The sequence below is a fragment of the Lipotes vexillifer genome, unplaced genomic scaffold (assembly GCF_000442215.2).
Source record: "Lipotes vexillifer unplaced genomic scaffold, Lipotes_vexillifer_v1.1 scaffold51, whole genome shotgun sequence".
In the NCBI taxonomy this organism is placed as follows: domain Eukaryota; kingdom Metazoa; phylum Chordata; class Mammalia; order Artiodactyla; family Lipotidae; genus Lipotes; species Lipotes vexillifer.
In genome coordinates this window covers 323,425-338,782 of record NW_006786770.1, presented here as the reverse complement: position 1 = coordinate 338,782, position 15,358 = coordinate 323,425, and the positions used below count along the sequence as shown (strand labels likewise).

Below are 15,358 nucleotides of genomic sequence, written 5' to 3'. Positions count from 1 at the left end.
ACCTTTCCATGTTTTTATAAAGTTGTTTCCATACTTAAATCGCCTGTTATGAGCGCTTAATGGCATCTCCAAATTTCATTGTCGCTTCTATGGAAAATTCTTCATTATAGTGACCTACAATCTGCACCTTTCTATCTACCACTGTTGAGGGGCTGAGTTTCTGGAATATGAGACGGTTCCTAGCTAACATTAATCCCAGAGTGAACAAGCTTCGTTCCTAACCCTTGTCCCACCCGAGCCTGAGTTCACAAAGACAAGTTCATCAAACTAGCTGATGAAAGCACCTGTCCAGATGCGGGGGCTTTCCCTAACACAACCTCAACACCTCCAGAAACTGTTTCCAAGTGAATGCTTTCTTCTTTGGCCCTCTTCATTCCTAATACCACTGTTTTAGTTGGACTCCTTTCTCAGCTAAACAACTTTAATCACAGTATGACATGGTGGTCCAGCTGCCTAGGTTCAAATCTCACTTCTACCATCCGCTAGCTCTATGACTTGGGTAAATCACTGAATCTAATTTTGCTTTCTTCATCACTCAAGTGGAACTACTGACAGTACCCGCCTCATATAGATGTTACAGAGGATTAAATGAGGTAGTGACTACAAAGCACTTGGTACAGTGCCTGGAATAGGGCAAGTGTTTCATATTCTATTACTATTGTTGTGGTTGTTACTGCTATTCTCAATAGCTTCCTAAGTGGTCTCCTGCCACAAGATTATCACTCTTCACTCTTCTGTGCTACTTCTAGGAGGAGGTACTTTCCAAAATATTTCTTGATTATAAAATACATATTTCATTAGAGAAAATTCAGAAAACGTAGTGAGGGAAAAGTCACCCACAGTCTGAACAGTGATACAACCACTGGTGATACATTTCCTTCTAGTCTTTTCTCTATTTTTTTTAACCTAGGTGAGCTGATCATTTAAATACTCTTTGTGTCTGCTGTTTTCACTTCAGCGTTTTCCCATAATTTAACATTTAACAACACAAGGTGGGTTTGCTTCTAATTCTTTGTTTACATTAGACAGCATACAAATATTTTATCTGTATTACATATATGTAAAATACAAATGGGAGCAACAAATGATTGGTGGTGGTGGCTCACCTTACCTCTTGCCCACTGTTCCTGCCATCCACCTGCCTGCCAAGGCAACAGGTTGCCAGCATTGCCACACTGGGTTTCTCTGATGCTGACAGTCTACTGCCTGTGCTTTTTTGCTCACTAGCTGAGACTTATCCCCTCTGCTAGGGGGCTCCTCTGGCCTAAGGAATTCAGGAGAACACTGAGGGTTTGGGTCCACTGTGTGCTAGTGGCCTTACCTCATGCGAGCTTGCTCATGTCTGCTCCTAGACGGTGCTCATAAATTCCTCAGTCTGGAGTGGCTACCTACTCACCTCTCCCCATCTGTGTTCATTACAGTTTTCAAAACCCAGCTCTGAATAGTTTCCTAAGTAAAGCATTACCCTCCATGATGACAACCAAGCCTGGTATTTCAGAGCACTCTGACAGTTCAACCACTTCCGTATGACAGCACAGACACTTGGCAGATACCTGCTGATTGGGCGACTGGGTATTTCATTGTTTGTGTTGTCTCTTCAAGCAAACCACAAAGTCCTTCAAAGATGAACCGTTTCTCTTAATTTTTATCTTATTGGGTCACTAGGACTGGGCTAGGTAAACAATAAATGACTGATGAATAAAGTAACAGCCAACACTTTTCTCCCTTCATAATACATATGTTTTTACACCTTTTTCTTGCTTTTTTGCACTTGACAGGCTTGGTAACAGCTAAGCACTCTTATAGTTCTTCCTACATGCCAGTCACAGTCCTAAGGGCTTTATACATATTGACTAATTTAATCCTCAAATGAACCCTGGTGAAAGGGTACTATTAGCACTTTCATTTTAGGCATGAGGAAGTGATGGGATTAAAATTCAAATTAAATTAAAAAACTAGCTTGACCAAACATAATATCTATATAATTGAATTCCACAATTAAAATATTTATTATGGGGCTTCCCTGGTGGCGCAGTGGTTGAGAGTCCGCCTGCCGATGCAGGGGATACGGGTTCGTGCCCCGGTCTGGGAAGATCCCACATGCCGTGGAGCGGCTGGGCCCGTGAGCCATGGCCGCTGAGCCTGCTCGTCCAAAAAAAAAAAAAAAAAAAAAAATATTTATTATGGATCAACTATGTCCTCAGCCCTATAAAAGAATATTTCCTAGCCCAGAGCGGGAGAAAGAGCAAATGAGGCCCTAAACACAGGAAGATAGGCCAGACACATAAAAACACAAAGAGAGAAAGTGGGGCCCCAATTCCTATGATCAGAACAAGTCTCTCCCAAATGGTGGGAAATAAGGGGCATTCAAAGTCACATCATTATTAAACCCGGTAATGAAGAGGGTCAGCCCTCGGTGGAAACCACAATCTCAGAGCACGTCTGTGAGCCTTTGGCAGGATGCTGCACATCTGTTCCCCCTAGACAGAAGCACTGGGGCCAACTTTTCCTTGCTCCCCAAGTGATTCTTTGTCACTGGCCCCACTGTCTTGTACCCCAGGATTCTGGGGTAGCTGGAGTGGACAGGACAGCCCAGCTTCTCCTTACTAACCGGGGTACAACATCCCAACAAATCACACAATTGACCAGATATTAGTGTATTTAAACAAGCAGAGAAGACAGGCTTTTCCTAAGACCTATTTGTGTATCATAAAATCACAAGAATTCAACATGCTCATCATCAGCATCAACGTGTTTTTTGCCAACATCTGAAACACACACATCTTTTATGGAATGCTTGGTAAGTAGCAGAGGACCACAGCTTAGAGTGGACCTGGAGTTTCCTGAGGCATCCACGACCTCCCTGGAGACAGCTGACATCCCCTGGAGCAGTCCTCAGAGGCCTGGGGCCCTACTTCTATTCCAGAAGACAAGGCTCAGAAACAGACCCAATTCCTCAGTGCTCTTACCCACACCATGGCTTCAACCATGACCTGAATGCTAACTACATCCAAACCCGTAACTCAGAGCCCGATCCCCAATCTCTCAGCCCCTTCAAACTCAGTCGGTCCGAACAGAACTCACCACTTCTCCACACGTGTGTTCTCAGTGCCCTCCACCACCAAGGCGGAGACCTGAGTGGTCTGCATCCCCATAGCCCCCCTCCTCAGAGGCCACTCACTCTGCAGCCTCTGCCCACCTACTCTTTCAGTACAGGCCCTTGTTATTTCTTGCCTGGCTCACAACAATACCTTTCTTACAGGCTCCCCCGCCAACCTTTCCTCCCCACCACAAGCCGGAACAGTCTTTCAGAAGCACAAGCTGATGACTGGTCATCACCTGCTTTAAAACCCTCAGGAGCTCACGACGTATTACCAGAGATCAAGTCAAACTCCCGACTGTGGCTCGCTGGGCCCCGCAAGATCTGGCCCCTGCCTGCCTCTCTCGCCACCTTTTGCTCATCCCCACAATGACTCCTCCCCTTTCGCTCCCCCAGAGCAAAAGCCCTCTAAATAAGCACTACCCTGTCACAGCCACCAAGTTGTTGCCCAAGCTATTCCCTCTTCCCAGCATGTCTTCTTTCTACCCGACAGCCCTACCGGCCTCAGCACAAGCACCACCTCCCACAGGAAGGCTTCTACGATGCCTTCACCTCAATCTGTACGACAAAGCACCTCCACTGACACACAATACACCACACGGCATCACCATCAGTTTCCTTCAATGTCTTCTCCACTAGCCTGGAGCTCAATTCTGTGTCCATAGGCCCCGGTGTGGTGTCTGGAACACAGTGAATGTTTTCCAGATAAAAGACAGTGCCTAGAAATCCAAGCCCGCCAGGTCACATCCCCTTGCCCTTCCCTGACACCCAGGAGGACTTACCTACGCAATCACAGGTGGGGAACTCGGCCTGGGCTCTCTTGGCAGGTGTGTCCAGCAGACTCTTGGTGGGTGTGTCCAGGTACTTAAGAGGTGACTCCAGGAAGCCACTGAGGGTGGGTGTGAGTGGGTTCTCGGCCTTGGTGGGTGTGGCCTCCTGGCCTCCCTCCTCTGAATGGAAGCAGGTGGTTGAGAGCACAGTCACAGCCCCTGAAGATTCGATCTTGATTTGCTTGGGAGAGCGGGTAGCAAAAGGGCTCTCGGGGGCTGGGAGACAGGTTGGCTGGTTCTCGGGGTCCTGAATGGGCACAGACTGGGGGCCAGGAAGCCCAAAGTTATCCCCAAATTCAGCCTCAAACTGCCGGATGAGCTCTTCCAGCTTGTCATCGGCAGGGGGAAGAGGGCCAGCGGAGCCTGGCTGCAGGGTTGCCATGGGGCTGGGAGACCTCATTTCCTGAGTAGGGGCCAGCAGGCTGTCCCCGGAGGGACTAGGTGCAAATAGCGCAAGAGAAGGTTCTGGGGGCAGGGGAACAGCAGAGCCCTGTGAGGCAGGAACGGGGGCAGGTGGATGTGCCTGCACGTCCTCAGAGGCTGGGGACCTCAGCCCTTCCAGGATGATTTGCCGCAGAGGTGGGAAGAGAGGCTGTGCTTCCCGTGGCCTGGACTTCTTGATGTGAATGGACTTCCGGACACTGGGCTTGATCCCAGGGCCAGCTTTGTCTGTTCCCACGAGACCTCCAGCTGGTGCCAGGGGCTTCCTTTTCTTCTCCTTGGGTGGTCTGTCGGATGGCTGTGAGGCAGGTGAGCTGGGTGGTGCCCACCAGCCGGGAGGAGGCTCCGAGGGAGGGGGGAGGGAGGCGTCGTGGGCCTGTTCCAGGAAGAGACTGCGCTTATGGTGGAGGTGCTGCTGCAGGGCCGTCTGGGCCTTCTGGTGGGAATCGGGCTCTGAGGATGGTGTGGGGGCCTCCCTTTGGAGAATGGGGGATGGGAAGGAAGAAGGTACCTCAACCTTGACCTTGGGCTTGCTGGGCAGGGCCTCGGGCCGCTTGAATACTGACTGGATGTAATCACTGGCGCTGCCCAACAACTGCTCCAGTTCAGCCATGGGATCAGGGCTTGGGCGGGGCATGGGCCAAGAGCTCCGGGGAGTTGCTGGTGGGGTGTCAGTGCCCCAGGCTTCAGGAAACTCTGTTCTAGGAGTTGCTGTAGGGAAGGCAGGGCTATCAGGAGCAAAGGATGGGTGCTCTTCAGGAGGGACCACAGGCCATGAGGGAGCCCGGAGGTAGGACTGGGGAGATCTGAAAGGGGCAGGAGGGGACAAGGCCTCAGGAAGGGGGCAAGAAGCCTGGGAGGTGGCGTGAGAAGGTTGGGGGAGGGCAGAGGAGAGTTGTGTGAGGGCCTCAATGGCAATGGCGGTCTGCAGGCTGATGTTTTTTTCCTTGGCGATACTCAGGGCACTCTGGGACAGGGGCAGGCCCTCCGGAGGAGGAGGTATATGAGGGACCTCAGAGCTGAGGAGTGGCCTGGTGATTGGCGCCAGAAGACCAGCCTCATCAGGAGGCAGAGTCCCTGGGAGCCTGGGCCGTTCCTCCCCTCCCTCCACAACCACAGACTTGATCTTCCCCTCCAGCCACTCGAGGTAGTCAGGGCATTCTGGGCCATCGCAGTTGCAGTTGGGTGGTTTCATGCCATGCCGAGCGAGGGCCAGGGCCGTCTGCAGCGTGTCAAGGTCTTCGCTGCCAGCAGGGCAGCTCTCGGGCCCTGACCGGGGTCCCCTGCTGTTGTTCCCAGCTTCGCGACTCATCTCACGGTTGAAGGTTTCATAGAGCCGGGTGCTAAGGGCTCCATAAGAGGACACAGCTTCGGCCACAGCCGAAAAGGCCACCAGATCGTGGGCATCTTCCAGGCGAGCAGTATGAGCTGGTCCTGGGGTCACGTCCCAGTCGGGCTTCTGCTCTGCTCGCCAAGGACCCCCAGTGCCCAGCAAACTGGGTCCAGCAGGTTCTCTAGCACCATTGACTGGCGCCCCTGAGGCGCTTAGCTGCCGTGAGTCCCCATCGTACACTGGCCCTGAGTCCATCTGACCTGGAACAGGTCCATCAACTGGGCTGAGCTCTGAGCCTGTCTGAAGAGAGAGAGAGGAGGAGGAACAAAAGGGGAAAAGATGAGCCACAGTATTTGAAAAGCACTGTCCTGCACCACACCACTCAGAGGCACAACTAACCCTGCTTTCCTTGCAAACCCTCCCTGTCTCTGACAGAGCTTGAACCTCAGCTCATCTTCTCACACCTCATTTCTCAGCTGGCTGCACTGCAGAAACAGAAAGCAGGTCTTTAAGAGATCCTAACGCAGAATTCTGAATGTTGCTCAGACCCTTTCTGAGCCTCATATTGATCACACCAATGAAACTCCCCTGAAACCAGGCATTTGTTGAGGACACACAAAGAGGTCTTTAACTCACAATGACCAAAGTGACACCAGAACCTTTGTTTTTTGTCAGGAGGAAAAGAAAGCTAACTAAGCATCCATGTAACAATGCACCAGAAGTGCGAAGTCTGTGTGTGAACGGGCAGGGAAGGAGCAGCTTTGACTAACGAATTCAGCCTGGACAAGGAATCAGTCATGGCTTCTCAGGGGAAGGAACCCACAGTTCTTTTCTCTGCCCATTACTGTCCTCGCTTAAGCTCAGGCTGAACTCAGAGAGCTGACAAGACAACATTCCCACCCCAGCCCTAGGCCTGAGGAAACTCTGATCATCCAATACAGTGTGTGTTTAGCCCCACGCCAAGCCAGTCACGTCAATGACAAGTGAGGTGCTGCTTGGAAGAAGATCCAAGCTTCCCAGGAACCACCACTATTCACCTAATGTCCACCCAAAGCACACTGAAGGGGGAGAGCACAAGAGGAACTGGGCCCAGAGTCCAGTCCAGCAAGTTAAAAGGTAATACGAGGCAGATCTGAGTTGGCAAGAATTCATCCCACCGGAAAGGAAAGATCTTCCTTACAGTAGAATGCCAATGAAAAATATAGAAGGATATAGAAGGATTTAGAAACTCATCAGTGGATGCTATGAATAGCAGGTGAAAGCTTGATGAAGCACAGGATATATACATGGCCTCAAAACATCTCTTCAGGGCTTCCCTGGTGGCGCAGTGGTTGAGAGTCTGCCTGCCAATGCAGGGGACACGGGTTCGTGCCCCAGTCCAGGAGGATCACACATGCCGCGGAGCAGCTGGGCCCATGAGCCATGGCCACTGAGCCTGCGTGTCCGGAGCCTGTGCTCCGCAATGGGAGAGGCCACAACAGTGAGAGGCCCGCGTACTGCAAAAAAAAAAACCCCAAAAAACAACAACAAAAAACATCTCTTCAAAAATAACTTAAATACAATAGCAACTTTATAGTGGAGAAATAAATCTGGCCGACACCACCTTTACCAAATGATCAAAGTTATCATCATAACCAATATTGGGGAAAAAAACAACATCATGTGTCTCTTGATATGATAACATTGAGAAGGAGGATATAACATCACTCACACAGACGTGCAGCCAGAACATATAACCTTAAATCTAATCATAGGAAATGTCAGATAAACTGAAAGTAAAGGGTATGCTAGAAAACACCTGGATTGTTCTCTCCAAAAATTTCAAAGACAAGAAAAACAAACATCTCTCCCAGCTGACACAAGACTGAAGAGACAGCAAAATGCATGCTCATGGGTTAGATCTTGGAGTGGGGGGAAACAGCTATAAAGTACATCATTGGGACAACTGATGAAATTTGAATATGGATGTGGATAAGATCATATCGTATCAATCTCTGTGTTCTGGACATGGATGACTATACTATGGTCATGTAAAAGAATGTCCTTGTCCTTAGAACACATACACTGAAGTATTTAAGGATAAAGGGTATCTCCAACTTAATCTCAAATGGTTCAGAAAAAAAGTATATGCATATATAAAAATATATTCACATAGAGAAAATGATAAAGCAAATACGGCAAAATGTAAACAATTTGGGTATACGGTAGTCCCAGGTACTCTTCTTTAATCTTTTCTATAAGTTTTTAAATTCTATCAAAATAAAAAGTTAAAAGAGAAATTAGGGGACTTCCCTGGTGGTGCAGTGGTTAAGAATACGCCTGCCAATGCAGCAGACGTGGGTTTGATCCCTGGTCCGGAAAGATCCCACGTGCAGCGGAACAACTAATCCCATGCGCCACAACTACTGAGCCTGCGCTCTAGAGCCTGCGAGCCACAACTACTGAAGCCCGCGCGCCTAGAGCCCATGCTCCGCAACAAGAAAAGCCACTGCGGTGAGAAGCCCGCGCACTGCAACGAAGAGTAGCCCCCGCTGGCCACAACTAGAGAAAGCTCGTGTGCAGCAACAAAGACCCAATGCAGCCAAAAATAAATAAACAAAACAAATAAATTTTTTAAAAAGACCTGTAAAAAAGAAATTAGTCCCTCAGGTAGAACATACAGTATATTAAACAGATGGTTAAATGATACTAGTCCCCAGATTGTCAAACATGGCCATCGTGGGCTCCAAAGCGGTAGCGGGGAACTGGGATTTGGGACAGGCCTCTGGGAGATGAGCAGAGGCCCCAGCCTGTGGTTCCCATCTCATTCTCATCACTGCCCCAATTCTGGCCACTAAGGACCCTCATGCTTTTCCAACATGCTTTTCTGAGCTTTGCACATGCAGTTCTCATTGCCTGGAATGCCCTTCCCAGCTTCTGTGAGGTCTCTTTGGCTTATCCCCTCAAGCATCAGCTCAATGTCACCTCCTCTCTGACCTGGTTCACAGATTGACCGACGCTCCTTCCCCCAGGCTCCCACGGCACCTTAAACATGCCTCTATTAGCACTTATCACCTGCCAAGCAGCTGCCTCCCCCCACCAGATGGTAGTTCCTTCAAGACAAGAGCCCAATCGTAATGACTTCTGTGCCTCCCGCCCAGTCCACCGTCCGTCTGCCGCACAGGCCATGGAATACGCCAGCCTCTCCCTGACGCTGGTGGAAGACTACTATCTTTCAGAACTAGAAACTAGGAACAAATACCTTTCCTCCAGGAATGTGGCTGATCACCCAGTTCTCCCTTCCTTCCTTCTTCGAAACCTAAACTAACGTGGCTGCAAAGGCTACAAAATCTGAAGTGATCAAATTTTACATGTTTACACGTTTATGTATAAAAGACAGAAGAAGCATGCATAAACAAGAAGAAACGCGAGAGAGTAGCATGGATTTACAAAAACAGTGTCAGGAAGACTGATGCTGCATGAGCTGAGGCTTCCCCAAATGGTCAAGACAACTAAAAGGATTTTTTTTTTTTTCCCCGCAGTACACGGGCCTCTCACTGTTGCGGCCTCTCCCGTTACGGAACACAGGCTCCGGACGCACAGGCTTAGAGGCCATGGCTCACGGGCCCAGCCGCTCCGCGGCATGTGGGATCTTCCCGGACTGGGGCACGAACCCGTGTCCCCTGCATCGGCAGGCGTATTCTCAACCACTGCGCCACCAGGGAAGCCCTAAAAGGATTTTTAAGAGTTATTTTTGGTGTGTGAATAAGAAGAACAAGGAAGGGCTAGGCCCACTCTTGTGCCTGTGAATTCCCTGGGAAGGAAAATGCTCTTCAGACCAAAGAGAAAAGAAAAGGAAGAGTAGATACAGATAAGAGGAAAGTGAAACCAAGCCAGGTAGGAGACTTTAAGAAACTCTAAATTCCAGTTTTCCCAGCCAAGGGATCCCACTGACACATTCCTCACACCTGCCAGTGATCCTGGAAGAAACTTGCCATCAGGAGAAGGTGCCAACAACAGGTGAGAAAAGAGCAAGTGTCATCCCCAACGTTCAGAACACTGGGTGAGTTCAGTCCGTGTAAGAGTCCTGAGTGGGTAACTAAAGGGACCTCAAGGAGTCAGGTTCAATGAAGGCCATCAACCCATCAACACGCAACTAACCTTAGTGCTTTGTATTGTGTGGTCACTGGACCAGGAGATAAGGAGGTCACAAACTCAAGGGCTGCAGGTCAAATCTGCCACAAAACAAATCTGTTTTGTTTGGTTTTTATGTTTGTTTTGCCAATTTAAAAAAAAATCAAATTTCACATGAAACCCAGATTTTCTTGAAGGTCCACACTCCTGCCTGGCAACTTCGTCTACAACTGAGCACTGACTACCGCTCCAGCTCACCCCTAGCCACATCATTTGCACTGCCTTCTTGAAACCAAGGCCAGGAGTCAGGGATTATTTATTAATTGCCTGAATTAATTATCACTTCATTCATTTGTATTACTTGCCAAGGCCCTGGGTTTGCGAATCAGGTTGCAGACACTGAAGTTCCACAAGGCTGGCTGTGACCCCTTTGAGGGACAGCTATGGAAAATGACAGGCTGAATGGGCTGGCTCACCAATGGCTGAATGGCCATGCCATGCTCAAAGTAAGACTGGTATATCAACTGCGGGGGGGTGGTCTGTAGTGGCCTGCCACAGGGCTCTGTCCTCGGAACTGTCCTGTTCAACATATTTATTAATAATGATAGCGAAGGCACACTTATTAAATAGCGAGATGTTGAAAACAGGAGGGATAAAACTATGTTAAGTGATAGGACCAGGTGCCAAAAGGTCAATAGGCAGGAGAGAAAAAGATCTAACAGGGTAAATAGGGTCCTAAGCCACATCTGTGCAAATTAAAGATGGAAGAAGCACATAACAATGGCAGCAGTGCACATGAAAATGTCTTAGAAATCAGGAGGGATAAAAGACTTACTGATGGGGCTTCCCTGGTGGCGCAGTGGTTGGGAGTCCGCCTGCCGATGCAGGGGACACGGGTTCGTGCCCCGGCCTGGGAAGATCCCACATGTCGCGGAGCGGCTGGGCCCGTGAGCTATGGCCGCTGGGCCTGCGTGTCCGGAGCCTGTGCTCCGCAATGGGAGAGGCCACGGCAGTGAGAGGCCCGCGTACCGCAAAAACAAACAAACAAACAAACAAAAGACTTACTGATGGGGGACTTCCCTGGTGGCACGGTGGTTAAGAATCCGCCTGCCAAGGCAGGGGACACGGGTTCGAACCCTGGTCCGGGAAGATCCCACATGCCGCGGAGCAACTAAGCCCGTGCACCACAACTGCTGAGCCTGTGCTCTGGAGTCCGTGTGCCACAGCTACTGAAGCCTGCACGTCTAGAGCCCGTGCTCCGCAACGAGAAGCCACCACAATGAGAAGTCTGCGCACTGCAACGAAGAGTAGCCCCTGCTCACCGCAGCTAGAAAAAGCCCACGTGTAGCAACGAGGACCCAACACAGCCAGAAATTAAAAAAAAAAAAAAAACGACTTACTGATGGTATACTCAATATGATGTGATTTGGCAGCTTCAAAAGGTCTTATTACTCAAGGTTTCTTCAAACTTTTTTTACTACAAACCACAGTAAGAAATACATTTTACACTGTGATCCATTATATTCTTATATATATGACAAGTTTGTAAAATAGTATTTCCCCTTACTAGATACACAAATCCCTCCCGCCCTCTTTCTTGCAGGTTGCAACAATTTAAGTTGATTTCACAGTCTACTAACAGGTCCCAACCCATTTGCAGTTGGACACACACAGACAGGAACTGACCGGAACAGGACCTGCAGCACAGGCAGCAACAGCCCTGCTCTGCCTGGCCAGTCCCTACCTGAACACAGGCTTCCCTCTGGCGAAAAAGGAAGAAGGACAGTTCAAAACCATAAGAGGAACAGGTCCCTTTTGGTTCTGAAGAAGACAAAACTCAAGAAGACCTTTAAACATCTGAGGGCCTATCATTTGGGGAAAAAATTAAACTTGTTTCAAGTGGCCCCAAGAAGTGGAAGAAGAGAAGACTTAGGCTCAATTTAGGAAAACTTTTAATACTGAGAGATACTAAAAAATACACTGAAATCCTGTCCCCCTAACAAGCAGGGGGTATTGAAAAGGAAACCGAGCAGTTGTTTTGACGATTACTGGCAAGGCGCAGGACGATGCTGGCGGAGGATGGAGGCTAGTCTAGGTGCTTGCAAAGTCCCAGCTAGACATGCCCCGACCCTAAAGCCCTCCACACTTTATATCCCTTACTTCTCACTCTCCTCTGGGCTGCAGCAAGCACCGCTCTGAGGGTGCTCCTTGAAGTTTGGTCTCCAGCTGCCTCTAGCCCCTGGAACACGCTACAGGCCCAGAGAGCAGCCTGCCTAAAACAGACCAGACTCCCCGTCCCACCTCCAACAGCTCCGTCCCCGACTCCTATTCCCACGAGTGTCCCCAACCCCGACATCCTCCACATCCTTCTAATGTGCCCAGTCACCAGGTCCAAACAATTCTAAACGTGAGTGCCTCTCTGTTCTACCTCCTCCCTTTCCCTTCCTGCCCTCCTAATTGGGACCTTGGTGTGCGTACACACTTTTTAATTGTCCAACTTGACAGGAGCTCCCCAGCCCCCCACAGTCTTTTCTCCACCCTATTATCTGCTGTGGATCACATCCCTCCCTCGAGACTCCCAGCGCCAAGTTCACAACACTTCCTCATACGCCACCCTTGCTCAGCCTTCAGAATTTAATAAGAGTGCCATCTGCATGCACCCACTACTTGGCAGGTGTGGCAGAGTTTACTTTCCAAAGATGGACACCACAACCCCTCCACCCACATGCACTTCTCCCATGGAGAGGTGGGGTCTACGTTCCCTCCCTTTAAATCAGGGTGAGCTCGTCACAATGGTCCAAGTGCCATTGTCATGATTTTCAAAGCTAGATCATAAAAGATAATACAGCTTCTGTCTGATTCTTGGGGACATCCACTCTTGGCGCCCAGCTACCACACTGTGAGGAAACACAGGCCATGTGGAAAGGCCACGTGAAGGTGTCCACGGACCTTTTCAGCTGAGGTGCCAGGCAACAGTGGGCATCAACCTGCCAAACAAGTGAGTGAAGGAGCTCTGCAAGGATTCCAGCCCAGCTGTCAAGTTACCTCTAGCTTTTGAGACTTCCCAGCTGAGGCCCTACACATCAAGGAGCTGACACCAGCTACCCACACTATTTCCTTCCTGACTTCCAGGGCCAAAGACTCAATGAACATAATAAAATGATAGCTGTTTCATGCCACTAAATTTTGTGGTGGTTTCTTACCCTACAACAGACCAGACTATGTATTTCAGGAGCATCAAGAAGTTTATAAAGCAAAAGGCAAGAGACAGACCCATAAACAAACAAATGCCCTGGAGCATACTGGTGCCATGAGAGCAGTCTATCCAGGGCCTGGGGCACAGGGGCCACTTCTCTCTGGGAAGGTGGACGTGTCTGTCAAGAAAGGTTTCACCTTGAAGAAGCCTTCAGGACGAACTTTGGAAGATGGGTAGGTATTTTGGAAGAGGGGAAGGAGGAGGAATTCTAGATGGAGGGACTCACATAGGCAAAGGCACAGAATCATGAGAAGGCCTGGCAGGCCAAGGGAAGGGTGAGCTGCTGGGCACATCCTGAGCGTGAACCGTGGGGAGGGCAGATGTGTGGCTCATAGCATGAACACAGGAGCAAATTTACGTTTCAGGAGGGGCGCTCAAATGACTTCACAGAGCACTGACTGCAGACTTCAAGGCTGGTGGCGTGAAGACCAGTTAGGACACTAATGCCGCTGTCCGGATCAGTGATAAATAAGGGCCTGAACTAAGGCAACAGCAGAGAGATGGGAATGAAGTGTGATTATGGAAGCAAATGATTAGATGTAGGGGGTGAGACAAGGAACAAAATCAACCCCCTCCTGATAAAGTCCTCCTGGACCAGTCCTGCTCACCACAGGTCTGAACCAGATCCCACACAGCCACCTTCTGCTGGGGATCCTTTTCTAAGAGAGAATGACCAGTTACACTATAAAAACTCCTAAGGGACAAGGCTTCCATCACATCTTCAGAATCTGACAGAGTGCTCAGTATGCGTTCAAAATGGTCTGCTGCTTCCTCCTCTGGGGACCTACTGGTACAAGCCTCTTCACCCCTGGACTGTGAGAGGCTGCCAGCTGAAGCTCTGGGCAGAGTTTGTAGTCCTCCTCTGCTAAGGCGCCTGTCACGGTGCACACATGTAGAGGTCTGCAAAGCTGCCAATGCCATCAGCAACTGATCTTGAACAGCCTGCACCCCCATCTGCCTCCAGAGAGAGGCCCACCAAAGGTGTCGGTGCTGCCCCTTCTCAGAGCCCCCTTCCAGGCACAGAACCCCACCCTGCCCTGACTGGGACCCGCACACTCAGTCTTACCAGGTCTCTTCTCTGCTTTCACTAGGAAAGCTCCAGCCCATCCCAGGCTTGGTGTGGACAGGCTGGGGGTATGCTCCCCTCACCAAGCGGTGGGCAGCAGGGGTTTGTCACTGGAAGACAGGCAGAGTAGATGCCCTTCCACAGCCAAGAGACCTAACCCCTCACCTACTTCATGAAGGGTTGGCATGTATGTACAGCATTGCCACCTGCAGAAGACTCCAGGTCTTCCTCCAGGGGCCCAGGAGCCCTTCTGGAATTCGTCCCTGTACCCTGCTTGGTCAGGACTCCCAAGGTCCATCTCTCCTCCTCTATAGGCTGCTCCTTTCTAAGCTCTCCATCCCCACAGCTGGTCCCTCAGACAATCTGCAGGTATCCAACCACAGCAACAGCCTGCCTCCCCACCCCAGGGGCTCCAGAGCCCCCTGGATGTCAGGCAAGGCTGAAGAAGTGTGGAACTCCACCCCCAAACACCTCATTTCACCCATAACACAATGAGAGGCGTGGAACTAACACGAGGTTTTCCAAGTCTTTCCTGACTCTCAGAATGCCAACACACGAAACCAGATCAGCAATCCTCTATGAAAGGGAAATGGAAGGAAGGCCGGAAGATAAAGGCTACTACTGTGAGAGATCAAAGTCCTCATTCACCATCCTTCTTAGGGCCTCTGGGAAAGGGGATATTAGCAGAGGCAGAGTCCCAGGGTCTGTCCTGCCTTTCAGCAGTTACACACCATGTTGGAAGAAACATGTCCAAGAAGGTGTTTCTAGCCGGGATGAATCAGCCTGCAGGCAGGCTCCACAAAGGACAGCAGCCAGGGCCAATCTGCAGCACATCCTCTACAGAGGAATCTCCAAGAATGAATTCTCACGGGACTCCAGGATAAGAGTGGCTGCTCCCCAGCCGGCTGGCCAGCAAATCCCAACCCCGCACTTTCCCAGCTGCCTGCACCACCACCTCAGCTCCTCTGCTACTCCAGCAGCTGTTCAACGGCTGCTTTCCAGCTCCATCCTTTTCCCCAGCCCTAGAGTTCAGCAGCCACCTCCGCATAAAACCAACTCCTTCCTTCCCTCCCCGAAATGGATGGCCCCACCCCGCCCCCCAGTAGCACAGGGGTTGTATTTATGGCATTTTCTGTCTATAGTTGATCAATTATTCATCTCTTTAGAGAGTTCTCCCCTCCTGGGATTTATTGATGATACAAATCTATAAGTAGGGAAA

General features: G+C 50.0%; 1 protein-coding gene across 1 annotated transcript in view; it reads right to left on the bottom strand.

Annotated features, from left to right (window-relative positions):
• The window catches only part of LOC103079040 (methylcytosine dioxygenase TET3), a 108,874-nt gene that overhangs the window by 49,690 nt on the left and 43,826 nt on the right, over nt 1–15,358 (bottom strand). The window contains exon 3 of the mRNA XM_007459392.1: nt 3,883–6,004. Coding sequence (XP_007459454.1) covers nt 3,883–6,004 — 2,122 coding nt within the window. The remainder of the gene's footprint in view (nt 1–3,882; nt 6,005–15,358) is intronic.